The sequence below is a fragment of the Prionailurus bengalensis genome, chromosome E3 (assembly GCF_016509475.1).
Source record: "Prionailurus bengalensis isolate Pbe53 chromosome E3, Fcat_Pben_1.1_paternal_pri, whole genome shotgun sequence".
Lineage (NCBI taxonomy): Eukaryota > Metazoa > Chordata > Mammalia > Carnivora > Felidae > Prionailurus > Prionailurus bengalensis.
The window spans coordinates 9,477,344-9,502,568 of record NC_057357.1 but is presented as its reverse complement, the minus strand read 5'-3'; the positions used below and the strand labels follow the sequence as shown (position 1 = coordinate 9,502,568).

The following is a 25,225-nucleotide window of genomic DNA, read 5'->3' as shown; positions in this document are numbered from 1 at the left end:
CTCCCTCTGCCCCTGACCTTCCAGCCCCAGGATGATCTGTCTAAAATGCAGAACTGACCATCTCTGCTCCCATTTCAAGCTGGCTCTGGTTCCCCAGTGCCTTCAGTTCTGGCCTGGCATTCAAGACCCTCTCACCTGGCTGTTCTGCCCCCCTCCCTGCCCCTCACACCCGGGGCCCCCAGCCCCACCGGTGCCCCAACAGGCAGCCTGGGCTCATCCGCCATGTGGTTGCCGTGCATGGGACAGCCCCCTGTCACTGCTCGTCACACTACGACGGGCCTGCCTGGCTGCCCGCCCTGCTACCCTGTGGGCCCCATCTGGCACAGAGTGGGCACCTGAAATGTCCCCCACCCCGCCACAAGAAATGTTGCTGCCAGTGGACAAGGGCGGTGGTTTCCTCAAGGCCCCAGGGTCTGGGCTTTCTGGAAGCACCATTTTGAGTAGCAGGCCTGAGGGTATCGCCCTGGGGGCCACGCTGCGGAGAGTCCCCTTTCTACTCGACCTCCTGCTGCTGGCCCTTCCTGCCTCTTGGAGAACCCAGGGTGGTCCCCATTCTCTGCTCTTCTCCCCCAAATTCATTTTACCCTGGGAACACCTCAGGAGCAGCACCTGACTTGTCAGCGGGAGGTGGGCGCAGACCCTTCTGCACTTCCTCATGTGCCCCCAGTTCAGCAAAGGTGACGGGCTTCATTCCTTTTGCCCTACTCCACATCCAGATTCCTGCTTGGGGGCACTCCAGGGTGGCCCCCTGTGCCAGGAGGGGAGGGTGGGGAGGGCCTGAAGGCCCACACACTTTGGGCTCACGTCTTAACCCCGCCCTGAGGCCACTCCGAACACTTCCAGGGGCAGTCCCCTCAGGGAACAAGGACGGAGCCCCAGGCTTGGGGTGCTGTCTGGGGCTCAGCATCTTGCTGGAGGGAGGAATGTTCTGGGACTCCAGATGACTGAGAGGCAGAAGGCAGCCAAACAGAGCTCTCACCAGCCCCTGGGCCTCTGCCCAGCTTGAGCCTCACCCCAGATCTCCTCTACTCCAGGCAGGGTGGGACAGACCCCAAACCACCAGGGCCTGGCGGCAAGAGCGCAAAGGGCCCCTGGCCAAATGGATGGAGACGTGGGAGGCCGAGGAACAGGCTGCTCTCCAGAGCATTGGCCTTGTACTCCTCCTTCTGCGAGACGGCAGCAGGAGCACGGCTGTCACTTCCAGGTCATTTTGTGAATCAGGATTGGGTAGCTGCAGCAGCAAAGCCCCGGGAGCCCCATGCGGGTGCCAGTGCCCCCCATGTGGGGAAGGGCATGTGGGTGCTGCACCTGCAGACCCAGGAGGATCACTGGTCTGGGGGGGGGGGGTCCCAAAAGGCACATCACTGCAGGCTGTGCAAGGACACAGCTGGGCAGGGGAACCTTGAGTCTGTGGCCCCAGGTGTTTGGATTGAGGGAGGGGCGTGTGCTTTGGCTCAGCAGGAAGGAGATCCTCCCCAGAGGGAGTATTGCCAGAGGGCTGGGGTGCTGTGACCTTGAGCAGGCTGTGGTTGGGGACACAGGAGCCACAGCTGGACCTCTGCCTGCAGGGAAGCATGGGCTGGGGCTGGGGGCGGGAGGGCCTTCAGTCCTCTTCCCAGTTTGAACTTAGGTCAGAGATGGAGACTCAGCCTCCCAGTGCGCTAATGTGGAGGAAACCTGCTCCGTCACTCCCAAGAACACTCTTATTCTCTCTTAGCCAGGGACTACTCCTTATCTTGGCATTCAAGGCCCCCACCATCTTCCCCGAGTCCCTGCATCAAAGGACCCCTCCTTTCTCCTTTTTCCCCAACCACCACCCTTCATTCTTCCCCCCAAGGGTCTGCTCAGGTCACAGCTCACCCAAAATTCCAATAAAGCCCCCTCCCCGATCCCTTTCCCCCCGGGGCCGTCTCCCTGAGCCCTGCTGTGGGGCCTAGTGCTTTAGCACGGTGTCTCCTTCGGGTCGTCTCCTCGCCGGACTGGGAGCTGGATCCCCTAAGGCAGAGCCGGATCCAGCTGGATCCAGCCACTGTGGGCCTGGATAGGGAAGGGCGGGTGTAGGAGATGGGGATGCCCGGTGTGGTACCCGCCCTCCTTCCCCGCAGTCCCAGAGGAGCGGTGTCCGAGGCCAGGGCAGGAGAAAGGACGACAGGAGAGCCGTGTGCAGTCCCTAAAACAGGCTCTTTAATAACATTTATGTCTTCACTGAAGAGCTTCGCTTTTCCCACCCAGCGCCGGGCTGGGGCCGGCCGGGTCCGCTGGACGGAGGGATGGACGGGTACGGGGGCGGCCGCACGGCGCGTCCGGGGGGGCCCCAGGGCCTTGGCGCCGCCGCGCCGGGCTAGTAGAAGGAGTACTGGTTCTCGACGGCGCGCGTGCGGCCCCGCGCTCCCTCGCCGGGCGCGGCCTCCGGGGGCTCGTCCGCGCCGCCCCCCGCCGCCTCCAGGAGGCGCTCGGCGCTGTTGCTGCGGCTGCGCGCGCTCAGCGGGCCCTCGGCGGGGCGCGGGGCGGCCGGCGCCGACGCGGCCGAGGACGACGAGGCGGACGAGGACGAGGCGCCGCCCGCCTCCGAGGGCGAGGCGGGCGGGCAGGCGGCGGCGGCCAGGCTGGAGAAGTAGTGCTGGCCGGCCGGCTCGCTCCAGCAGGCGGGGGGCGCGGGCGCGGCGCTGGGCGAGGGCCCCGGGGCTGCGGCGGGAGAGCGCGGGCGCGTCAGGGCCCGGCGGGGCACCCTTGGCCGCCCCCAGCCCTCCGCAGCCCCGGCGTTGTCACGCGGGGACGCGGAGTGCCGGGTAGCCTGGGATCACACCCGGGGCCGGGACTCGCATTCAGGTCTCCCGGCTCCGGTCCCCCATCCCTGCGTACCTAACGTCCCAGGTACACACAAACCTGCGCGTGCTGGCCACCCTCACCACCCCCCTCGACACTTCCTTCAGCAGCTCGGCGCCGAGCCCCACCTGTGCAGGCGTCTAGGGACCGCCGCAGCGCCGCCTCTGGGCGACCTCCTTCCGCCTGCCCGGAATCACTCCGGACCTGGCCCCGGGCTGCCAGTCTCCTCCCAACCCCGATGGCCCAGAGTGCTTACAACCGCCCAAGACCTGGCGCTCCTCTAACCGGACTGGCAGTGCCGCGCCCACCTGTGGGTGACTCCCTCTGCCCACCACCCACCTGTCTACACAGGCCCACTGGGGGAGCCTTACCGGGTGGGGGGCCCTGGGCCCGCACGTAGCTGCGTAGGGTGATATCTGCAGAGCCCCCTGACTCCAGTGGGATCGGGTGGGTGTGGAAGTGGCGCAGCATGTCAAGCACAGACTGGAACCACAGGTGCTGCACGTGGCACTGCCCGTGGCTGTTCAAGGACAGGCGCAGGTGCTGTGGACACAGGTGGGTATGGTCAGTGGTGGGGTCCTGGACTAGCCAGCGGCTTTGCAAGCGCCTCTGGGGGGCACTGGGAACACGAGGTCTCAAAGAGGCCACATGGGGCTGTGTCAGAGCGGGGACACTGTACACGTGAGCCCCCTCTTAGGGGGTTAGCCCTGTAGTAAGGATGGGGAAGGAGGGCAACAGAGCCAGGCTGGGACTGAAGGGAGCCATGCATTCGTCCCTGTGCGAGACGCACCCACGTCATGCCCTTCACACCCCATCTCTCGTCTCCACTAGCCCTCGAGGGTCGAGATACAGCCCCCATGTTAGGGATGGGGAAACTGAGGCACTGGGAGGGACTCGCCCACAGTCACAGGGCACCCAGCTGGGAAGAGAACTCATTTGTGTGATTCTCCCACCCCAGCAGGGAGTGGTCGGCTGTTATTCCTGTAGAGTCCAAGCCCAGAGGGTAGAAACAACCCTGAGTCCAGCTGGGGAGGAGCGACCACATCTTGCTTCCCAATTGTGCTGTCCCAGGAGCCCCTGAAACACGAGGGATAGCGCTGGTTCCTCCTGGGTCTCCAGAGGAGCCCACATGTGACAGGTGCCTCAGGGAGAGGAGACACAGGCCTGTGGTCTCTAGTGGAGAGCCACAGGTCTCTGGCCTCAGCCTTATTTTGCTCAATGTGTGTACTACAGGAGGAAGGGTGGTTGTCTGGGGGGTGGCGGGAGGGTGTAGCAAGAGAGCCAGTGACAGGAGGGTTTCAGGGTACGCCCAGGAGAGCAAACAGGCCTGGCCCCCTACAAAAAGGACAGAGAAGCCCCGTGAGGAAGTTCTGCCACTCAGCAGGGCCAGAAGTTGCCAGAACAGTGTGAGCGAACCCAGGGAGCATCAATGGCAGCCTAGGGCAGGGGCTCAGCCGGAGAGGAAAAGCACAGTGGGTCGTACTATAGCCTCAAGTCTGGGCAGGGCCTTTGGGGGTAGAGGCCCAGGCAGAGCGTCTCAGTTTTCGGGACATATTACCCGAAGGTGGAGAGAGCTGCCTAGGAAGACAGGGGTCTTTCTTCCTAGGAGGTGTGCAAGCAGCAGGCTGGGGGTCCTGCTCTATCCCACGACTAACACGTCAAATGCTGGACAGTCACCCTGCTCTGATGGGGCAGCAGATGGGGTGAGTTCAAGGCTGGGTCACGCTCTCGGAAGGAGAGGAGCCTCCCACTCTGCTTCACCACCTCCCAACTCCCTCCCCCCACTGATGTCCCACAGGGGGCCGGACACGGTCCTAGCCTCTGGCTTGGGTAGGAGTCAGACCCAGGCCCTCCAGGGAGTCTGTGTGGGGCAGTGCTGGCCCGGAAGGTAAACTTCAGGCTGCCAGGGACGGGCGTTAAGTGCCTGGTTGCCAGAGGAACTGGGAAGGGCAGCTGCTTTCCAAGGAGGTGTCCCCCGGGGAGGCACCGTCTCTTTCATGGCGGGGCCGGCGCTGCCGAGGAGAGATGCCCAGGGAGCCGGGGGAGGGCCTGTGGCAGGCCAACCAGGGGTTGGGGCACTGACCACCAATGCAGGCCTGGAGCAGGAGTCCTGGGGTGCCCCCTCCTCCAGCAGGGACTGACGGGAACCGTGTCCTGGGAGGAGCCGGGGCCAGGTCTGTTTCCTTATCGGAAACTTGGGATGGTTGGGGGGAGTGGGATGGGGTTCCTGCCCATTCTGGTCACATTGTAGCCACAAACCACCCCTCCCCGCCCCAACGTTCTGTCATATTTTCCTTTGCACTTTAGGTCATTATTAGCACACAGTACCCTTCCTCAGGAGCCCCCCCATCTGGATGCACGGCCACTCCCTTGCTGTGCCTTGTTTGGACCTCCCTTCTGCTCGCCTTCCCCTCGAGGATTCTCCATTCACTGCATGCCTCGGGTCACTGACCCCTTATTCTGGCTGGTGGGGTCAGGAGCACCCCGCGGCCCTAAGACCCTGCATGGCAGCCCTCTGGCCCAGTCCTCCTCCTCCTCCTTTGCTGCCTGGCTCTTCAGGGCCCCACCTGCATGCGGTTCTGTGACCCTGGGCCTGCCCCCGGTCTGGCTCAGAGCCGGGGCCCGGGAGGGCTTGGGGAACTGACCTGAGCAGGGAAGAAGAGAGCCATGTGGGGGTGGGTGGGGCAGGAGGGCCTTGGTTGACCTCTGCTCTGCACCAATGTGGTGGAGACCCTCAGAAGTCTCAGTGGTAAGCGACCCACAAGATACAGGGTCAAATTTAAACTCTCAGAAGGGCCCGGCCTCCTGTGGGCTCAGCCAAAACGTGGGTGGCTTCCCCATGTGGACAATGAAGAAGCCACATCTGGGGCTGACTGCAGCCCTCAGAGGGGTGGGGGGGAAAAAGGTGGGGTGAGGGCCATGCCTGTGTGCAGTCACGCCCAGACTGTACCGCGGAGCCTGCTCCTGGCACCTCCTTAGCACCCCTCCCTTCCAGCCGGCCACTCGGCCTCTGTGCGCCACCTCCCCTGCCCTGACTTGCCTTGGCCTTGCCCTGGAAGTTGAAGGTCAGCACGTACTCCCCAGGCCGAGTCTCGCTCTGGCGGATCACGAAGAGGCCGTGGCTCCGGGGTCCTCCCGCTAGCACCAGCTGAGCCGCCCTGACCCGTGACAACGTGCCGTGGAACCAGGGGTAGTCGGAGAGTTCCAGCTCAGTCTCGGCCTCAGGCTCTGCCTCCGCTCCCTCCTCCCCTGGGAGAGGACGACAGTGTGAGGGGCATGGGGGAGTGGACGGGAGGCGGTGGCGGGGGGTAAGTAAATGGAGAGGTGATGCGACAGCTTGTTGGGTATTTGCACATAAAGTGCTGTTTGAATGATCTTAGAACAGGGCAGGGCACCAACCCAACCCACTGGTTCGGCATATGAGGTAAACTGAGGCACAGGGCGACCAATGATCCTGGAGTCACTCTGTAAGTCGGCAACAAACCTGGGAACGAGTCAAGTCTCCTCGTCCCCCACTCCTGGTTCCAACCCTTTACAAGCATGTTCCACGGAACCCAGGGCTCGTGGGAGGGGTCAAGTAGGACTTGCCTACTGAGTTGTTGCGCACTGGACCCGGTGGCGCGAAATGTCATGACTTCTGAGGCTCAGGAATGGCCTTAGAGGGAGTCCAGGGGCCTCTGCGGCCTGGGGTGGGGGTCCAGGAAGGAGGGCCGGGGACAGAACCCCACACCCACTGCACCTGTGTTACTGCTGTCCCTGCCTCTGCCACCCGGGGATTCCAGGGTCTCCAGGAAGGTCTCCAGCGGGACGTGGACCAGGGACTCCCCAACGCCATCTCGAGCTCGGCTGTGTGGAGCTGTCACCACGGCTGCCGTTGTCTCTGGGGGCCGGGGCAGGTCCCCTGCTGGAGAGAAGTGGCCGTCTGGGAACACCCACCCCCTCCGGCCCTGCCCTCCGCTACCCCCGCCAGCTCGGCCCCCACCTACCGTCAGTCAGAAGCTCACAGCTGCAGGAGGCTACTCGGCTGGCCAGACAGCCTCCCCGGGCACAGGACAGCTCGGCGTCTTCCTCGCTGTCCCTGTGAAGGCAGGAAAGCACAACCGTGTCCTACCACGGGACTCGGACCCCAGCCACCGGCTGCTCAGGGAGCCATGCCCTGGCTGACAACGGCAGCCCTCTCCTGCTGGCCCGGGTCCCTCTGCCTCCACGTCCCTCTGTCACACCATCAGCTCACTGTCTGGCCACCATGTACATGACTAGGCCATATGGACGGCTCGCCAAGTGGGTGCAGTCTTCCTCCTGGGACCCCAGGGGGTGTCCCTCAGACGATGGCAGGGCACGGCGGTAGGCGGGGCCCCGGGCGGCTCCCTTCCCTGCCCCGGCCTTTGTCTCCCTGTCCGTGACATGAGGCATCTGGGACCCTGCCAGCTCGAAAATGCTGCAAAGTGAGGGTCACCTTCACAGGGGCTGGGGGAAGAGTTTGCAGACCAGATGGCTGGGATGGTGGCAAGGGAGGGATTACAGCCACTTTGGGGATCGGGGGGCCTGGGAGGCACTCAGGCCTTTAATTGTGCTTCTTCAAATGAAGCTGTTAATTAGAAAGCAGCAGCCCCTCCCCCCGGGCCTGGCTCACCCCATTAGCCAGACAAGCTGCTGCCAAGTGCTCCGGGGTTGGCCAGCCTGCCCCTCCTACTCCTGGCCTCAGAGTCTCTCCTGGATCATGCAGCCAGCCTCCCTGCTGCTCCTCCCCACACAGCTGACCGTAGCTGCCCTCTGCCTATGACTAGCCATGGCTCCCCGCTGCCCCCAACTTCCCAGGCTCTCATCAAAGTCGCCCTCATCAACTCTACTTCCAGCAACCCGGAGGCCTCGACATTCCCCGCAAGTCCCAGGCGCTCACACACCTCACACCTTTGGCCGAGCAGTCCGCTCTGGCTGGCTCAGGCCTGCTCTTCCTTTACGTTTCAGAAGAGGTGAGTCCTCCTACCAGCACGCCTTCTCTGAGCCCCAGGGCTGGGTTCGGGGCCTTGCCTCTGTTCCCCCACCCCTGGCCCTTTGGGCTCTCCCCATCACTGCCCATCTCCTCGTGGTCTCAGACTACCCTGGAGTGGGGACAAGCATCAGTCTAACCTTCTCCCAGGTCCCAAGGCCCTGGCCCTGTGCAGTAGGCTTCAAAGAGCCTGTTGGGGGTGGGGAATGACGTGAGCCTGGCCGGCAGCACCGACATGGACAGGACTGCCATGAGCAGAGCCCAGCTTCCAAGCTCAGCCCCTGCCCTCGCTGGAAACCTCGTCCCCTAGGGGGGACCAAGGGTACTACCCAGCCAGGCCCCCACCCCATCTACCCATCTGAGGGCCACCTGGGGCACTCACCCGGGGTCCACACAGCCCTGGATGTCAGCCACCCACGAGTGCTTCTGCAGTGAGTCGATGGTCTCCAGGATATATTCGGCTCCATTCTCTACCTGGGGAGGGGGTAGCCAGGAGTCCCGGTCTGTTAGTGCCCTCAGCCAAGGGCTCCAGACTCCGGGACAAATGGCTCATCCCGCCCCTCCATCACGGGGGCTCACTGGTGCGGGCAGCAGGGAAAACAGCGGGGTCACCATCGGGTAGCACCCCAAGCCCAGGTCAGGGTCCTGGGGTGGAGCCTTGGCCACACTTTCGGCAGCCCCTCCCTCCAGAGCCTGCCAGTGGAGATCACCCGGGGCGATGTCCGGCCCTGCTGACCACAGTTCCTTGGGCCCTGGGGACGCAGCCTCTGAGGAAGCCATGCTGGCCAAGGAAGGGACGTACCCTGGCACCCCAGAGATGGAGTAAAAGAGTGTCACAGCCCTTAAGTGAATGAAGGGCCAGCTGGCCTAGCACATCAAGTCGAGGGGCTCCTACACCTTAGCGCCTGGAGGGGCGGAGAGGAGGAGGAAGCCCCTGCTGTGGTCCAAAGTGCAATTCTGCACATCCGTCACCTGAGGACCTCTTCCCAGCAGCCCTGTGAGGGGGGTGGTATGTTTTCCCCATTTGATGGCGAAGACTGAGGGTCAGAGAGGTCAGCTGACTTGTTCACACCAGCACTCAGTGGCAGCGCTGGGACCTGACCCCAGATTTCCGTGATGCCAAGGCCCCGAGCTCTCAGCCTGCGGTGTGTGCGTCTCGGTTAAAAAGCGGTTGCAGACTCCCGGCATCTTAGAGCTGGTGGTGGTGGTGGGGTTTAAGTCCTGTCTCGACAGATGGGGAAACTGAGGCCCAGAGCGGAGCTGGCAGGTGAGCCCCTCTGCCTCGGGGCTCCCAGGCACAGTCAGAAGCACGGTGGCCAGCCAGCTGTCAGGAGTGAGGCTCTGGGCCTGTCTCGCCCAGCAGACAAGAATGCCAGGCAGGGAGGGACTACCTTCTCAGCCCCTGGCCTGGGGTGACTCAGGGTAGGGGCTTGGCAAACATTTGCTAAACGAATAAGAGAGTTTGTGACTAAACAAACAGGGCCAAGTAAAACATAAACCCGACGAGGAGCCTAGAGAGGGGGGTGGGAGCTTCATGTAGCTTTGGGTGGGTGGAACCGGGCCTCCTTGGGGACTTGGCCTCACAAACACCCTCCAGTGCTTCGAGGAGGCACAGGGCCACAGCGCTGGCAGCCTGGAGCTGTGTCCTCAGCAACCCCAGCGGGCCACCCTGGTACCGTGGAGCCTGGGAAAAAGGACGAGCTGCCCCCAGACCCACTGGGGTGCCCCTCCCGCCCACCCTCAATGCCTTTGTGCCCTCCGTGGGGCCAGGCAGGTTCCCACACTCCAGTGCCCTGCGACAGGGGCATTTGCATAACTGCTGCAGACTACGGGGTGGGGACATGCTGGCTCCAGTTGGGGAAGGGAGGCGAGGAAGTGAAACTCAGAGGAGCTTCAAGGGGTCAGGAGGAAATGGGAATGGGGCGGGGGGGGGGGGGGCAGATGGTGGGTGACACCCAGAGCCCACGGTGCTAGAGCCCAAGCCTGGGTTCGAGTCCTAGCTGTGTGCTAGACATCGGGGTAGGGTCCTGGGCCTCCCCACCAGGGCTGCCTCTCCGTGCCCTGCTGCTGGCTCCTTACCCTCACCACCCGCAGCCCCCCCACCCCCACCCCCGGCAGCGGCCTCAGGCTGTGCTGCCCTCAGCAGAGGTGGCCTGGGGCAGCCAGAGGATCTGTGAGGTTGGGGGTGGGGCTCACCTTGAGCACAAACGTGTTGTCCTTCTCTGGCATCTCCAGGGGCATGGTCGTGCGGACCTCCATGATGGCCGAGAGAGGGATGCTGACCTTGGGCCTGGAGGCCTGGGAGACCAGGGGAAGGGGCGGTGAGAGAGTCACCCGGGGCCTTCTGACACCCTCACTGCCCTCCCACCTCTCGGAGGTCAGAGCAGCCCTGGGCACAGAGGTGCTCTGAACTCCATTTTCCACCGATGGCTACATTGAGGGGGTTTCTGGGAAACAAGGGACCTCCCCCCATAGTTACAGGGCAAGTCACAGACAGCTGGAGCTGACACCGGAGTCTCCCACCTCTGAGCCCTGAGGGGAAAATCACCCAGGCTGCCCTTCTGCAGCCCTTCTACCCACCACATCTGTGGTTCTCGCATTTTTGACCTTGACCCACAGTAAGAAATAGATTTTGACATCGTGACCCGGCACATACATGCTGAGGTAAAAATATCTCTGAAACGAACGTTTGACAGACAATATTCCCCCTGACTGTGTGTGATGGAGGGAGGGATCTTCTGGTCTGTCTTAGTTCATTTAGGGAAAAAATGCTCGTCTCCCCCTTTAGACTAGACTTTCCAGGGCCTGGCTCTGGAGTCCCTGACTTAGAACAGGGCTCCCGGGGCTGGGCAGGGCCGTGTCCCCGGGGGGGAGGAAAAGGGACCAGTGTGGGGTTTAACCAAGGTGAGCCATCAGGTCTCCGGGGGAGGGCCACCCTGTGCCTGGCCCCGCCCCACTCTGCTCCAAAGCTCCTGGCCATGGCCCTCAAGTCCCCCCGGGCTGGCTTGAGACTGGGCTTCCCGGCAGGGCTTGGGCTCCAGAATAGGGACTTTCTCAGGAGGAAAGGGAAGGGCCACACGCTGGGTGGGCAGGCTGATGGGAATTCCTGGTAGCACTGGCTGCCATCCAGCGGGTGCAGGCTGGCGGGACTTGGAGCAGGGACCGAGGGCCTCGGCTGACCAGGGCAGGCCATCGTGCCAGCCAGTGGAGCAGGGGCGTGTGGTCCTGCAGGGCAGGCCTGGCCTGGGGGCTTCAGCTGGATTCCCCTGCCTGGCATCTGAACTGCGTCTGTCCTGGCCCAGCGGCCTTTGACCCCGCTCCAGGCACACCTCCCCATTCCTCTTCCCTGGCCAGAGCTGTCAGGCTGTGTCGCACCTCCAGCCTTTGCTCACTCAGCTCGTGTGCCTCCGGAGAGGCCCGTCCCGGGGGCTCTGCTCCTGGTGGACACTTCTGCAGCCCGAGCTTCCCCTCCTTAGGGCCCCCAGAGTATCCGATGCTTGCCCCACTGAAGTTGACCGTCTAGTCCTGCATATACAGGTTTCCTGATGGCTCCCCAACAGCACGGGCCAGGCCCACTGCTCCCTGGGCCCCCAGGGCTGGCCTGGCAAAGGGCTATGGTGGGGGGGACCTGAGGTCTAGGAGGCTTCCTGCAGGATGAGGGAGCAGGAGGCCAGAGACTTGACTCATGGGGCTGTGAGAGGGAAGTCTGAGGATCCCAGGAAAAAGTCCCTGAGCCTGCAGACTCCGTGCTCCTGTGCTCCAAGGGTGCAGCTAGGCCTCCAGGAGCAGGAGGCCCAGGGGTGGGTGAACAGGACTAAAAGGCATTGGGAAGGGGTGTCAGCAGGGATGCCCTGTGGGGCTCACACACCCTGGGAGCCAACACATTTGGGGGACCTGACCTGAGCCCTGACCATAGTATTATCTACCTTCTATGGGGTTCACTTCTGAATTCACAAACCCTTCGTTGGAAAAAGGAGGGTCTGAGGCCAGATCGGGGGCTAGGAACCCACCCGTCTGCCTTCCTCAGAGCTGGGAAAGTGACCCTTCAGGAGCTCTGCCCTCTGTCAGTGGTGAATGGTGGGCTCCAGAGAGACTAACAGAGAGGCCCCATCTCCTGTACGTCCTCCCCCCAAGGGCTGCAGACACTGCTATTTATGGCCAGGCAGCTGTGACTGCCACTCAGGCCCAGAGGCTTTGGAGCCCTGGGCCTCTGCCCCTGCCCTTTGGGCAACTCTGGGCAAGCCCCACCCCCCTCCCCCACTTGCCAGGCCTCGGTCTGTCTGACAAGCGGTGGAGCTGGGCATAGTGGTCAGTGATTTCTCTCAGGGGCCTAACGGTGGGGGCCTGGCAGGGGAAAACACCCTTGGGAAGTCGGGGTCCTTGGACTCAAGGAGAAAGCTCTTCAGGGAGCAAGCGTGTCCCTGGAAAGTCACCTCTCCAGAGTCCACGCAGCTCGTGGGCACCGAGCCTTGGGGAGCCCACGCCCTGTACCTCCAGTGGAGAGAGGCCAGGAGGCAGTGGGGAGAGACAGACCGGGAGATGGAGAAGGCGAGAGGCTCAGGGTGACTAAAGGTGCCTGGGAGTAGAGTAGGCCTGGGGTGGGGGCCGAGGGCCTGGGTGGTTCCTGGGGATGCTGCCAGCTGCTGCACCAGCACGACCTCCCACCTTTCCGAATCTCCTAGCACACACGCGGCTCCCACCTCCACGCTCCCTCATTCTAGGGACCACCAGGGTGGTGGGTATAATTAGCCCGGCTCTGCCACCCACCAGCAGTGCGCCTTTGGGCAGGCCACACCTCCTCTCTGAGCATTCCTTTGTTCTCTGTTCTGTGACCTGGGGACCACGATGCCCACCCTGCAGGGGTCTTGGCGGGGGATGAGACTGCGCACCAGGCTTAGGCCTGGGCGGGCCGCGTGCCCTTGGAAAGTGGGCCGCTGTTACTACAATGCTTCCCACTTTCCAAATAGGGCAGGTGTGCCCCCTGGAGGAGGCCTATAGCTGCCCCCGGGGCTCCCATGGAGAGCCCCCAAGTTGGGGAGGGGCCGGGTGCACTCAGGTGAGCAGCAATGCTGGTGACAGCCAGAAGCTCAGCTTTCAAAGCCTGAAAAGGGTCAGAAAAGGGCCGGCCAGCAGGGGCTGGGCGGCACTGGGGACCAACACATTTCAGGCACCCTCTCTGTGCCGCTGTCACCCTGTCTGGGAGGCTCCAGCCACCGAGGGGCCCCAGATGAAGGATGGAGGAGGGCAGGCAGCCAGGCAGTGGGGCCCGGAAGCCAGCCCCTGGCACCCGCAGCCGCCCCCCTGGTCGGGGCTGGCGCTCACCTTGGGCGGCACGAAGAACTCCAGGCGGAAGCGCTCGCCGGCCACGGCCCTGCGCAGGAGCAGGCGGCACTTCTGCCACTGGGCCGTGCCGCCAGGGCCCGCGGCCGCGTCGTCGGCCACCATGAAGCGCAGCGCGCCCTCGCGCTGGATGTCCACCAGCTCCACCTTGGCCGCCAGCGTCCGCGACAGCCGCAGGCGCCGTGTCCACTTGTCTCGCGGCTCGGCTGGGGGCTCGGCGGCGCGCGGGGCGGCGCTAGCGTCGGGCTCCGGGGAGGCGCGCCGGTGCCACATGTCGCGCACGCCGTCCACGACGCACAGGCTCATGTTGCGCAGCGAGAAGCCCTTGCGGACGCGGGCCTTGGCGGCCGCCTGGGTCGACACGTCCTCGGAGCTCCGCGAGTGGCCATACGCCGCCGCCTTGAGCGCCGCGGGCCCCGCCGGCTCGGGCTCCATGGCCTCGGGGTGCTCGGCCACCCCCCGAGGCGCCGGCCCGGCCACCAGCACGCGGCGCACCTCTTCGCCGAAGACGTCCAGAAAGTTGGCGGCGAAGTGGCGCGAGAAGGAGGCGCCGGCGTCGGGCGTGTCGTAGGCCGGGTTGTCCCGCAGGAAGCGGCAGAACTTGTGCGCGAAGTCCACGGCGGCCGCCTGCGCGTGCAGCTCACAGAACTGCCGCCAGTCGGGGACCGGGGCGGGGGCGGCGGCGGCGGCGGGGCCGGAGGCGGCACCATTCATGGCTCCCGTCCCATCGCAGCCCCCTGCGGCTGTGGGCGACAAGAGTGCGGAGTGACCCTGTGACCACAGCGCCCCCTACTCAGTCCCTCTCCCCCCACCCCCCCAGGGCTCCCTGGGGCTGTGTGTGTGTTGAGGTGGGGGCGGGGGGGGGGGGCTACGTCCTGTGGCCATTCGGAGCAGAGAGAGAGAGAGAGAGAGGCGTCTGCAGGAGGCAGCCCCCTCCCCCCAGTCATACCCTTCAAAGAGCATTCTCAAGGTCATTTCTGGGGCTGGTGAAAGAGGCTGGGGTGCCAGGTGCCTTGATTTGGGGTCCCTATGAGCTTCCTGTTGTCTAGCATCCCAAGCTAACCTCTATCTGAGGGCCTCCAAAGGCAGTGGGGCAGGAAGAAGTCAAGTGCAATACGCTCGGCTCTGCCTTTGAAATATGCCAAGAACCCAACCTTTCCTCCACTCCTCGTCATCCAGGCTGCCGCCCAGGGGCCCACAGGACCCTTTCTCTGGCCTCCAGTACTTGAGCAGCCTCTTCACCGGTCCCCCGGAACCTGACCTCACCCCCGAATCATCTGTTCTCCACCCAGACACCCAGTCATCACTCCTAAAACAAGACAGATCAGGTCCCTCCTTTGCTCCAAATCCTGCATTGGCTCCCATTCCACTCAAGAGAAAAAGTAGAAGTCCTACTCATAACCACCTAGGCCTCACATGATCTGCCTCCACTTACCTCACTGAGCTTATCTCCTGCCACTCTGCTCTGGCTGCTGTTGGGTCCAGCCCCAGGGCCTTTGCACTTGCAATCCTCTCCTGCACTTGCCTGGAATATTCTTTTCCCCCACACTCCCTCACCTCCTTCAGGTTTCTGCTCATATACCATCTTGTCCAACAGCCTTCCCCAACCCCCCACTCCACGGAGAGGAAGGAAGATTCCTGCTCCACTCAGTGCGGGTGTCTCCACACCCTTTGGCTGCTTACTACTCTCCACGATGCTTACCCTCTCTGATGTATCATTGATTCCGCTGCTTGGTTGTGTTGTCCTTTCCCCAACTGCCCGCCACGGCCTTCCCCTGAGAACGCAGTATTTTAAGTGGCTGTGTCCCCAGTGCCGGGCACATGGAGGCGCAGTAAACACTGAATGAATGGCGGTGGATCAGTCGGAGGAGCCCACGGCTCTTGATCTCAGGGTCGTGAGTTCGAGCCCCACATTGGGCTCTGCGCTGGCAACACAGAGCCCGCTTTGGATGCTCTGTTCTTGTCTCTCTCTCTCCCTCCCTCTCTCTCTCAAAATAAAGAAGCTTCAAAAGAAAAGTAGGAGCCAACTTTTCATACTGGCACCGAAGGCACTGCCCTCGCAGGTCTCTCTCCACCCCCGGAGCCTGCACTCTCCATTGTGTTCCCACCTTCTAGAATCCTGTTCCCTCCAGAGCTCCCATCCAAACCTGGTTTTCCTAAAGAGGCCCCAACACAGGGATCCCAGCTGTCTCGTCAGCCAGCTTTCTCCTGCTCCCAGGCCCATCCAGCCTTCATCACTCTGAGTCGCCACCCTACTGGTGTGGCCAGTCACTTGGGCGGCCTCGCTTCCTTGTCCCCCAAGGCGGCCATCACCCATGGGGGCACAGAGCAAGCTCATCGTGTGTACGTACGTAGTCCACCCCTGACCCCAGGCCAGGGTGAAAATTACCAGTGGAGAATAAGTGGGGTAATGTGGTCCTGCCCTGCCTTGGGGAGCCCCTGTCTGAGGGGGCCAGCCTGGTGTTAGGGGAACTGAGACGGAGGGTCAAGCCCTCACCTGTCTTCCCAGGATCCCCACGTTACCCAGCATGGCGTTTCCCTCACAGCTCCTGGGAACATCATCTCATCTCTCCTCTGGGATCCAAACTCTGTAATTAAACGCCTGGTAAAAATAGCTGCCCCACTTCTGTGAGATCATCTGCGGGGCCTCCGGGCCATAGGGCACTGTGGGAATTCCCTCTCACCTTGGGGCAACCTCGGCCATCGATCTGCAGTCAATAACCACAGGGCAGCCCCAGGGAGGAAACGGGCCACTTGATGAGGCACTTAGCACAGAGGACAGTTTTCCAAACCAGCGGTCTGCTCAGCGACTCCTGCCCCCGCACTGCGGAAGAGGGTAGCGAGGAGTTAGGAGGGTTTCCCGGAGGAGGTGGGGTCTGCGATGGCCTTTATGGCAGTGAAGAGGGAGGAGAACAAAGAGTGACCTCACTGTAGGCAAGAACAATAACTCGGAGGCTGACTTTCAGGACATAGGGGAAGGGGCTGGGGGAGAACGGGGGCTGAGGCACCCATAATTAATCCAGGGGCACTTCCTCCAGGAAGCCTTCCCTGACCTCCCCCACCCATGTGGCATGAGGATCTCCTCCAAGCTCCCACAGTCCCCTCCGGTATGCCCCTCGGGAAAGGTGCCAATGACAGGGTGCTCCAGGTGTCTGTTTCCACGTCTGCCCCCCCCCCCCCCCCATCCAGCATAGACACTCCTTGGGGGCAGGAGACAGGCCTGAGTCATAATGCCAGGAATGAGGGCGGAGGTGGGAACACACCTGCCACTACCAGCAAGGCCTCCAGGGAAGGTGGAGAGACAAGGCCTTGGCCTGACCTGCCGAGGGGGTACGTTTTTGGGGGTGGGAGTGGGGAGAAAGCCCGGCAGCTAAGCCGGTGAGGCTCTGTTCCTGTTGTTCCAAGCCCATCCACTTACCCTGTGCGGTCGTGCTCCCCACAGGTGGGAGTGCTCCCTACTTCTCCCCCTGCACCATCAGGGCGGTCAGAGTGGATGACACAGCAGCCTGGGAAGGGCTAGCACCGAATCCAAACACCCGTTTGCCCCACAGGGGAACGGGGCGCAGGGAGGAAATCAGTCCCGGTGCGCCTCTTTGCACATCAATCCCTGGTCCTCCCTGTTCTTCCTGCTGCTTGAAGGGGACACAGTGGAGGCATGGGGCCCTGAGGGGAGGCTCTCACAGCGTGGGTCCCAGCTAGCCCTCACTGGAGATAGGGGTGGACCTCAAGAGAAGAATCTGGCAAGGGTATGGTGGCTGTGGCCACGTCCCAGGCAGAGACTGGACTGCCTTGATCTCCCCTACCCACCCCTGCTCGCTGGCCAGGAGCCTATGGGCCTCAGTGTCCCCCGGGTCTAGCCAGGGCTACATAGAAAGGACAGGGGTTGGGCATGGAGAGGTAAGTGACAAACAGCAGGGCCAGCAGGGAGCCCCCACACTAGCTACAGACAGGGAGACAGAGGCCCAGACGTGGCTGTCTGCAAAGAGAAGGCTGCAAGCCATACAGAAGAGGCCTCGGCCTTGGCAGGAGCAGTGAGGTACTGTCCCCAACCGAACTGCCCTCGGAGCCAAAACGGGGGATGAGACCAAGTGCAGGGATCTTGGCCGACCTAGGCTCAAAGCCTGACCCCACTGCTCTCTGGGTGAGTGACGATGACCACAACTCCCACCTCTGAGCCTGTTTTTTCACTTTAAAATGGGGGTAAGGGGTGTTCCCTTCCTGGAAGGACAGCACAGGAGGCGGACTCTGCAATGTTAGAATCCATGGGCGGCCACGGGCAGAGCCGGGGTCCTCCCTAACTTCGGGTGCAGTCAGGAGGCCTTTCCAGCCCTCTCCAGGGACCAGCCAGGGTCACCCGATGAATGAGATGGGGCCCTCTCCCATTCTGCAGGTGACCAGACCCCAACGTGGGAAAAGCTGAGCCCAGCGATCCTGGAAGCAGGGTGGATGAACTCACCCTGGCCCCCACTGTCTGGCTCGCCTGGAAGGTTTATGGATGAATCCAGATGGCCCTGGGCTCTCCCTCCTCCAGTGGCCCCCTGGTCCCGGCCTGTGCCAGTCTCCTGCCTGAACAGCTGTCCTCACTCTACTGACTACTCAAATTCTACTTGGCGTTTAGACTGTGTAAAACCTCTTCTTCCAGGAAGCCTTCTCCCTACACTGGCCCTCCCTCCCCGAGCTCCCATGGTCCCTGTGGTCCTTGGCCCTCTTGTTTCCATGGGCAGAGTCCCAGTTCCTCCTGTGGCCCCATACAGCCAGAAGAGACCTGCTGAGTCGGTGCGGGAGGGCACTGGAGGACTGGGCTCTGTCTCAGGCCAGGCTCTGTGTCTCCTCAGGCTTCCCCACCAGGAAAATGGGCTGCTGGAGCGGTGGCCTCTAAGGCCTGGGACTGTTACGGCCCTTGGACACTGAAGACTGGGGCCTCACCGTCACCCCCCTGGGACCAGGGACGGGCAGGGGTTGCTTCTTCTCTGAGGACTGGGGCTGGAGACAAAGGGTACCCACCCAGGTAGACCACCCTCCCCTGATCCATCACCCGGGGGGTTTCCGAGGCTCAACCAGCCTGTCTGGCTCCTGGTTTTCATTCTCATTTCACCAGGGCCAGAGCGGGAAGGGAGGGGGCTTCAGGGAGGAAGCCTAATCAAGTCCCTGCCTGTCACTTTTCCAAGCCACGGACTCTCCTAACCCTGCGGCCAGGAACCCAGATGGGAGACCCTACCCCCACCCGGTTAGCCGCCTGGGAGAGGGGGCGGCTGGCCTTCCGGTAGTAAAAATAGCACTCACAATGGGAATAGAAAAAAGGCCAGTCATCAGCCCCTGCCACACGCAGTTCCGGACCCCACGGCCAGGTCATGCCTTAAAATATTGATGAGGCAGCCTGGCCACCCCCGCTAATGGGCTGACGACCAATCGATCCAACTCGAGGAGGACCTCTGCCCCGCTGGAACAGGAGGCACCGGCCTGGCCCACGACCTGCAGGGGCCTCACGACCTCGTTTGTGGGAGCCCCAGCTGGGGGTTTTACCATCACGGAAGGCAGTCTGCCCCTAGGGAAGGGAAGGAAGCTCTGCAGCGCAAACTAGCCACCCGGTACCCTGCAAAGGTGTCCTGGGGGGCAAGCTCCTTCATCGCCAAGGTCCTCGACCCTTCGCCTGCACCCTCGCTCAGCTCCGTGCTTGGAGAGCACCCAGACGGCCCAGCGCCAGAAGGGGTGGTGAGGGTCAGAACTAAGGGCGCTCTGTTTTGCACCGGGTGAGCAGTGCTCCCCTCCCCCCCACCATGAGCCACTCACGCTGGGGAAGCTTGTGGTCTCTACCAGGGGCCCCCCAGCACCAGAAGAGGAGACAAGGCCTCACGTGGCCTCAACCATGCCCACTGTTGTCTTCTCCTCCGGGCTTCCTGACCCGGCTACCCCGACCCCACACGTTCCTTCTGTCCTCCATCCTGCTCTCCTTCCAACTGACCTCCTGGCCTCTGTGGGACAGTCCCCTCCAGCCCCTCCTCTGCACCCCTCCCTTCACAGGATGCAGACAACCTCTGGGCTGTTCCTTCAGGCAGTGGTCCCGTCTGCCTGAGTCTGTCCTGCGGACGGAGGCTCAGAGTACACAGGGCACATTCTCTGCGTCACTGCTGGGGCCTCGGGCCTTGGCTCTAGAGTCTAGTCCCCGCCCCACCCACCCCCAGAGCGCGTCCTCATCTTCTTGGGGCAGGCTCTGAACCAGGGCCTCCTTGGGAGGAGGCGGCTGGAATTCCCCGCCCTCCCCACACAGAATATCCGTGCTCACCCCACGACCCTGGAGGGGCAGAAATGGGTGTGATTTCTGGTCTTAACAACCTCGAACCTGCTGGGACTTTGCTGAAGAGTGGGTGTGGGAGGAGGGCGCTCTGGCTAGTGACAGGGACAGGTGCAGGTTAAGAGCCCTTGGGATTCTGGCCCTGTATGGGTGGCGGGGGGGGGGGGGGAGGGGGTTCCCTTAGGTGGCCCTGGCTTTTCTTAAAAAAAATTTTTTTTTAATGTTTATTTTTGAGAGAGACAGAGACAGAGAGTGCGAGCAGGGGAGATGCAGAGAGAGAGGGAGACATAGAATCTGAAGCAGGCTCCAAGCTCCGAGCTGTCAGCACAGAGCCTGACGTGGGGCTCGAACCCACAAACTATGAGATCATGACCTGAGCCCAAGTTGGACACTTAACTGCTCAGGCACTCGGGTCCTGGCTTTTCTGAGCAGCAGTTTCTACAGCCGTGAAGGGACCAACAACCATGCTGCTCTCCCACACGGGCTGCTTCCTGGCCCAAGGCCCATGCTGAGGAGCAGCGCTGGGAGGCAGCTCTGTGCCCAGGGTTTCCCCACGCCTATCATACACTCCTGGCCTTTCTCACTGTGGGGTGGTGAGCCCCCGGGCTTCTGCTGAGCCCCCGGGCTTCCGCTGATGCCCCCAACCCTGGACGAACTCTGGGACCCATAGAACCCCAGTCTTTGGGGCTTCCATAGCTGCCCCCCTCACAGAGGCCCCACTGCTTGGGCATCCACATCTGATCATCTGACACGCGGGACAGTGGAGAAAAAAGCCTGAGATCGGGAGCCAGTGCGTCTGGGTTTGAATCCCAGCTCCACAGCTTCCTAGGGCCTCAGTTTCCTCATCTGTTAAAGGGCTCAGAGGGCCATCACAGGATTAAATAACTGGGGGTGGGTGGGGGAGGGTGGGCACCTGGCTGGCTCAGTCAGTGGAACATGCAACTCTTGACCTTGGGATTGTGAGTTTGAGCCCCACACCTGGTGCAGAGATTACTTGAAAATAAATTTTAAAGGGGCGCCTGGGTGGCTCAGTCGGTTGAGTGTCTGACTCTTGGTTTCGGCTCAGGTCATGATCTCACATTTCGTGGGATCAAGGCCCGTGTGGGGCTCCGCACTGACAATGTGGAGCTTGTTTGGGATTCTCCCTTTCTCTCTGCTCCTCCCCTCCCTGTCTCTCCCGAATACACTCTCCCTCCCTCCCTCCCTCCCTCAGTAAATAAAACTTAAAAAAAAAATCTTAAAAAAAAAAAGTAAATGGTTTAAAGATCAAAAGTCCTCTGCTTCTACTTACTAAATGTTCTGTATCCATTCCCTCTATTCCTCTCACTGCTCTGAGCAGATGGCTAGAGGCCTCCTCCCTGGCCTCCCTCTTTCCCACTGACCCCTCCAACCCCCAACAAATCCAGGCTCTACAGTGTGGCCAAGGTCTTTTCCTAGAACCCACATCCAACTGGGCTATGCCCCTGTTTCAAACCCTTCTTCTTCTTCTTCTTCTTCTTTTTGAAAAATGTTTATTCATTTTTGGGGTGCCTGGGTGGCTCAGTCGGCGAAGCGTCCGACTTCGGCTCAGGTCGTGATCTCGTGGTTTATGGGATCGAGCCCCACGTTGGGCCCTGTGCTGACAGCTCAGAGCCTGGAACCTCTTTGGATTCTGTGTCTGTTTCTCTCTGCCCCTCTTCCACTCGCACTCTGTCTCTCAAAAATAAATAAACATTTAAAAAAATGTTAAAAAAAACGTAGGCCTCAAACTCACAAACCGTGAAGTCATGACCTGAGCTCAAGTCAGATTGTCAGCCTTCAATCAACTGAGCCACCCAAGATGCCCCTCAAACCCTTCTCCCCTCACACCTTCCCGGCCAGGAGGACAGGATTTGCCCATTGCACAGATGAAGAAATTAAGTGCTGCAAGGGAGGTGACTAGCCTATCGTTCACTGGATGTGTGCTGGCTTCCCACTATATGTCAGCAGCCATGCTGGTGGGTCTGGGGTCACAGAATGGGCAAGAAGGGAGTGTCCAGCAGAGTTCACACCTGTCTGCGGCATGTGCTACTCACAACAGGGCCCTGTCCCTGGGAAGCTCTCCTTTGAGGGCATTCGTGGTGGGCGTGGGGGACCTAGGCCCCGCCTCCCGAGAGCAGATGCCCACCGTGAGAAGCGGCACTCTGACAGAGTGGAGGGCAGGGGAGTCCAGAGCTGGGCCTTGCAGGAAACAGAAGTCAGAAGAGCAGGCAGCAGGGCCCAGGACAATAAGCTAGGCTAGGGCCTGGGGGGCTTAGAGGAAGCCCATCTTTCTTCAGGAGCACCTGGTGCTGGACAGTTCCTGGACAGGCTCTGTAGGTGGAATGCAGGCTGGGATGGCTCCAGCTGTACTAGTACAGAGCGGGGGCACCCCCTCTCCAGCCTTGGCCTAAGCCTCAAAGGTCTCTCCCTCTCTCTCAGTGCCATGGATCTCACCTAGGTCCGGATTCATACCCTTCCCAGACCTCCCTGGCCTGGCCCCTGAAACCTGCGAGACCCTCTCAACCCCCACCACCCAGCCCACCTGTCTGCCTTCTGGCTTTTTCATGACACACATACCAGTGACTCCTGAGACCTTCAGTACCTCCCCTCAGTTCTGAGATACTCTGGGTACCGCAGATGCTTATACGGCTTCCTTGGGTCTTTCTCCAAGCACCTGAACTCCCAGCCTGGCTGATCACCAGGCGCCTCAAACTCACCACCTCCAAGTTCTATTACATCTTCGTCCTCCAACCCCTGCTTGTTCTCTGCTCGGAGTCTCAGCATCCAGCCAGGCATTGTCCCGCCTGCTCCCACTCCTCTGCCCCAGTAGCTGCCAGGCCACTGAGCCCATGGAGGCCCCCCTTTGTCCTGTCCCCGCCTCCACCCTCCCTCTCCTGCCCCTCTACAATAGCACCAGACCATGAACCCCCAGCAGATGTTATACACACCCCCAGGTGGGCCCTATACATAGAGGGTCCGAAGTATCTGGAGAATGGAGCCCAAATCCTGCATCACCCAGAGGAGTCAAAAGATACTATACTCCTACACACTGATGCTCTGCCCAAAGAGGTGCTGGCTGTAACCTCCTCTAGACAAGGAGGCACACTCCCTTGGGACAGAGTGCAGACATAAAAACAGACCTAGCCAGGTGAGAAGGGAAGAGAAACTTCCCCAAGGCTCCAAGGCTGACCCTGCCCTTGGAGCCACGTGAACAAATGAGGAGCAGGAAGTGAGGTGGGCTCCAAGACTGGACCAAGAACCCCATGTGGACAGCAGCCGGGAGGCTCAAGACACCTACGCCCCATTTCCCTACAACCCAGGATAGGTAGTGCAAGAGGTAACAACCAGGCTTTTGTCAGACACGAGTGGTTTGGAGGCCTGGCTTGTTGGTTGAGTGACTCTGGCCGAGTCATTTCACTTCCCTTAAACTGTTTCTCTCTCTGTAAAATGGTGGTAATAATAGTAACACACCCACAGGGTTATTGTAAAGACTACATGAGAAACAGCAGGACGCCCTCAGCTTGGCACATCGACTCAAAACCAAATGCGCAGCCTTGGTGGAATACCACCCTTAGGTATGTGTGTATGGATTCTCCTCGGAGACCCACTAAGTAGGTAGGAAGGGTTTAGAAAATTTAGACACAATTTTCACCGTAGGTAAGAGGAAAAGCATGCATAGATGAACCCTCAATTACTTCGAACCATTCCATTAACCTGCTTCGGAATCTCTTGCCCACCATCATTCATTCATGCCCTCTAGGGGGAGAGAGGAGTAAAAGGGAACAGTTTGTGGGAAACTCTGCCTTCCAGACCCCCATGAACACCCTGACTCATGCCAGCCTCCCAGCACTGCCCCTACTGCCAGACCTCTCCCAAAGTTCCTAGAGCTAGAAGGTTCTAATCAGTCCCCTGACCAATGACCTCCTGGATGGAGCAGGGAGGTTAGGAGGGAAGAGATCTGTTTAAAGTGGGGGCAGAGTCGGGGAGGTTTCAGATCATGTCCCCGGTAGAGACAGCTTAGGGGAACCTCCCCTCCCTCCTGCTGCTGCCCTCACTCACCCCACGACCGGTGGCCTGTGTTGAAGCGGACAACTCTTACTGGTCCCCCAGCTAGGAGATAGGCGGCACAGTCTCCATTTTACAAGGTAGATAATGGAGGCTCAAAGTGCAGAAGTAGCCTGCACCAAGTCGGTGTGAACACAGATTCTGGCTTATCCATGTTCAGTTACTCCTGAGGCTGGCAGCCGGACCGGCCTTGCGCGGTTCCTAAGGGACCCCCGTCACTGTAGCCTTCTCCCTCTGAGGACCTCACTTCGTGGGCTGATGGGGGCCGGGCCGGGTCCCAGCCTCTGCCTGGCCTTGGCGCGGTTCCCGGGCCCCGCGCGGCCAGTAGGTTCATCAATGGTTGAGGCCGAAGGGCCTGAATGGAGGGCATGAACCCGCCCCTTCTTAAAGGAGCCGGCCTCTCGGGCACCCTCCCCGGTCCTCCCCACTATCGAGGGCGGTCGGAGAGCTCCCGGGGTGGGCGGGCCGAACTGGGGACCGTGAGAAAGATGGCCTGGGCCGAATGGAGGGCGTGCCGGCCCGGTGACTGTGGACTGGATAGGGTCCTCTCGGGGCTCGTACCCTCCTTCCAGGTGGGCCCGCCCCCCGCCCTCGCAGCCAAGGGAAGAGTCTCGGTCTCCCTTGCGACGCTCCCGGGCCAGAGACCCCTCCTCCAGGGGGCCCGCTGAGCTCGCCCCACCACTCGGCCTGGGCCCTAGGAGGGGGCGGGGGCGCAGCTGCTCCGGAGGCGGCTCGGCCCCTCCCGCCCAGCCCGGGAGGGGGTCGGCTAGTGGGTCCCCGCTGGGGACGCATCTCCTCCGTCGCGCTCCCTCCCACCCGCGCACACAAAGACGACACGCGCGGACCAGGGCGCGTGCGGCCGCGCTTCCCCGGGCAGCCGTGCGCACACACACGCACGCCCTCAGGGACGGACCGGGTCTGGGGAGATGGACGAGGGAACTGAGGACGAGCAGGCCGTACCTACAGGCGCGCAGCTGCGACCGGGCGGGCCGGGGCGCCGGCGGAGCGCTGCCCCGACCGCGGCCCGGCTCTCGGGGCCCGGCGGCTCATGGCCCGCGGCGGGTTCGGGCTCTCTCCCGGCGGGCGCCGGCGTCGGCTGCGGCTCCTCCTTCCCTCGTCCGCAACCTCGAAGGCTCGTGCGCTCCTCGCGGGCCCTGCGCGGCCCCGGCTCGGCGGTCCCGGCGGCCGAGCCCCGCGCGCTGCGAGCTCAGCCCCGCGCCGCGCGCGCCCCGCCCGCTCCCCCTCCGCCCCCCGCCCGCGCGGCGCGCGCCTCCTCGGCCCCGCCCCCGGCGCGGGCCCCGCCCCCCGCCCGCCTCGGGCCGCGTCGGCCCCGCCCCCGTCGCGCCCCCAGCTCTTAGCGGAGCCTGAACCTCGCCCGCTGCTCGTGTTTGCCTCCGTGGGGCTGCTGCGGCGGCGGCGGCGACAGAGTGCTGGGGCCCAGGGACTTAGGAACTGGCCGGCAGCCGCCTGTTTTGGGGCGAAAGTCTTCCCCTCGCGGAAGCGTGCCCCGGGAGCGCGGCGGGTGGGGTCCGGGTGGGTGGCCTGAAGTGTGGGGTGTATGGGGGCGTAGGCGCCCCTTGGAGATGGGCCTCCAGCGGGGGCCGCCGCCGTCTTGGACCCCTCCGCCTCGGGAACAATGGGAGCCTCGAGGAGGCCCAGATGTCGCAACAGGGGAAGTCGACGTCTGGTTCTCATAAATCCCCAGGGCGAGC

The 25,225-nt window shown here is 62.2% G+C and overlaps 1 protein-coding gene across 3 annotated transcripts; it reads right to left on the bottom strand.

The window, feature by feature from the left end:
- Window positions 1-2,162: 2,162 nt before the first annotated feature.
- On the bottom strand, window positions 2,163-24,717 carry SH2B2 (SH2B adaptor protein 2). 3 transcript variants are annotated; one of them, XM_043559795.1, is made up of 9 exons: window positions 24,474-24,717; window positions 13,139-13,899; window positions 10,013-10,114; window positions 8,199-8,290; window positions 6,813-6,904; window positions 6,566-6,730; window positions 5,867-6,075; window positions 3,198-3,369; window positions 2,163-2,685 (listed from the first exon to the last, which is right to left on the bottom strand). In XM_043559795.1, exons 2-9 carry the CDS (start codon window positions 13,868-13,870, stop codon window positions 2,342-2,344), a joined length of 1,908 nt encoding a protein of 635 aa, XP_043415730.1. In that variant the 5' UTR covers window positions 13,871-13,899; window positions 24,474-24,717; the 3' UTR covers window positions 2,163-2,341. The 3 variants fall into 3 exon arrangements, with proteins under 3 accessions (XP_043415730.1, XP_043415728.1, XP_043415729.1); XM_043559793.1 differs by lacking the exon at window positions 24,474-24,717 and adding an exon at window positions 15,841-16,222; XM_043559794.1 differs by lacking the exon at window positions 24,474-24,717 and adding an exon at window positions 15,841-16,222 and having other exon boundaries at window positions 6,566-6,727.
- Between the last annotated feature and the right edge of the window lie 508 nt (window positions 24,718-25,225).

What these genes read in the sequence shown, in the direction of transcription:
- SH2B2 (XM_043559795.1), bottom strand. Translation starts at nt 13,870, where the DNA reads ATGAATGGTGCCGCCTCCGGCCCCGCCGCCGCCGCCGCCCCCGCCCCG. An exon ending in ACAACACGTTTGTGCTCAAG is followed by an intron (nt 8,291 to 10,012) that starts GTGAGCCCCACC and finishes CCCCCTCCCCAG; the next exon opens with GTAGAGAATGGAGCCGAATA. An exon ending in CAGGGCTGTGTGGACCCCGG is followed by an intron (nt 6,905 to 8,198) that starts GTGAGTGCCCCA and finishes CTGCCTTCACAG; the next exon opens with GGACAGCGAGGAAGACGCCG.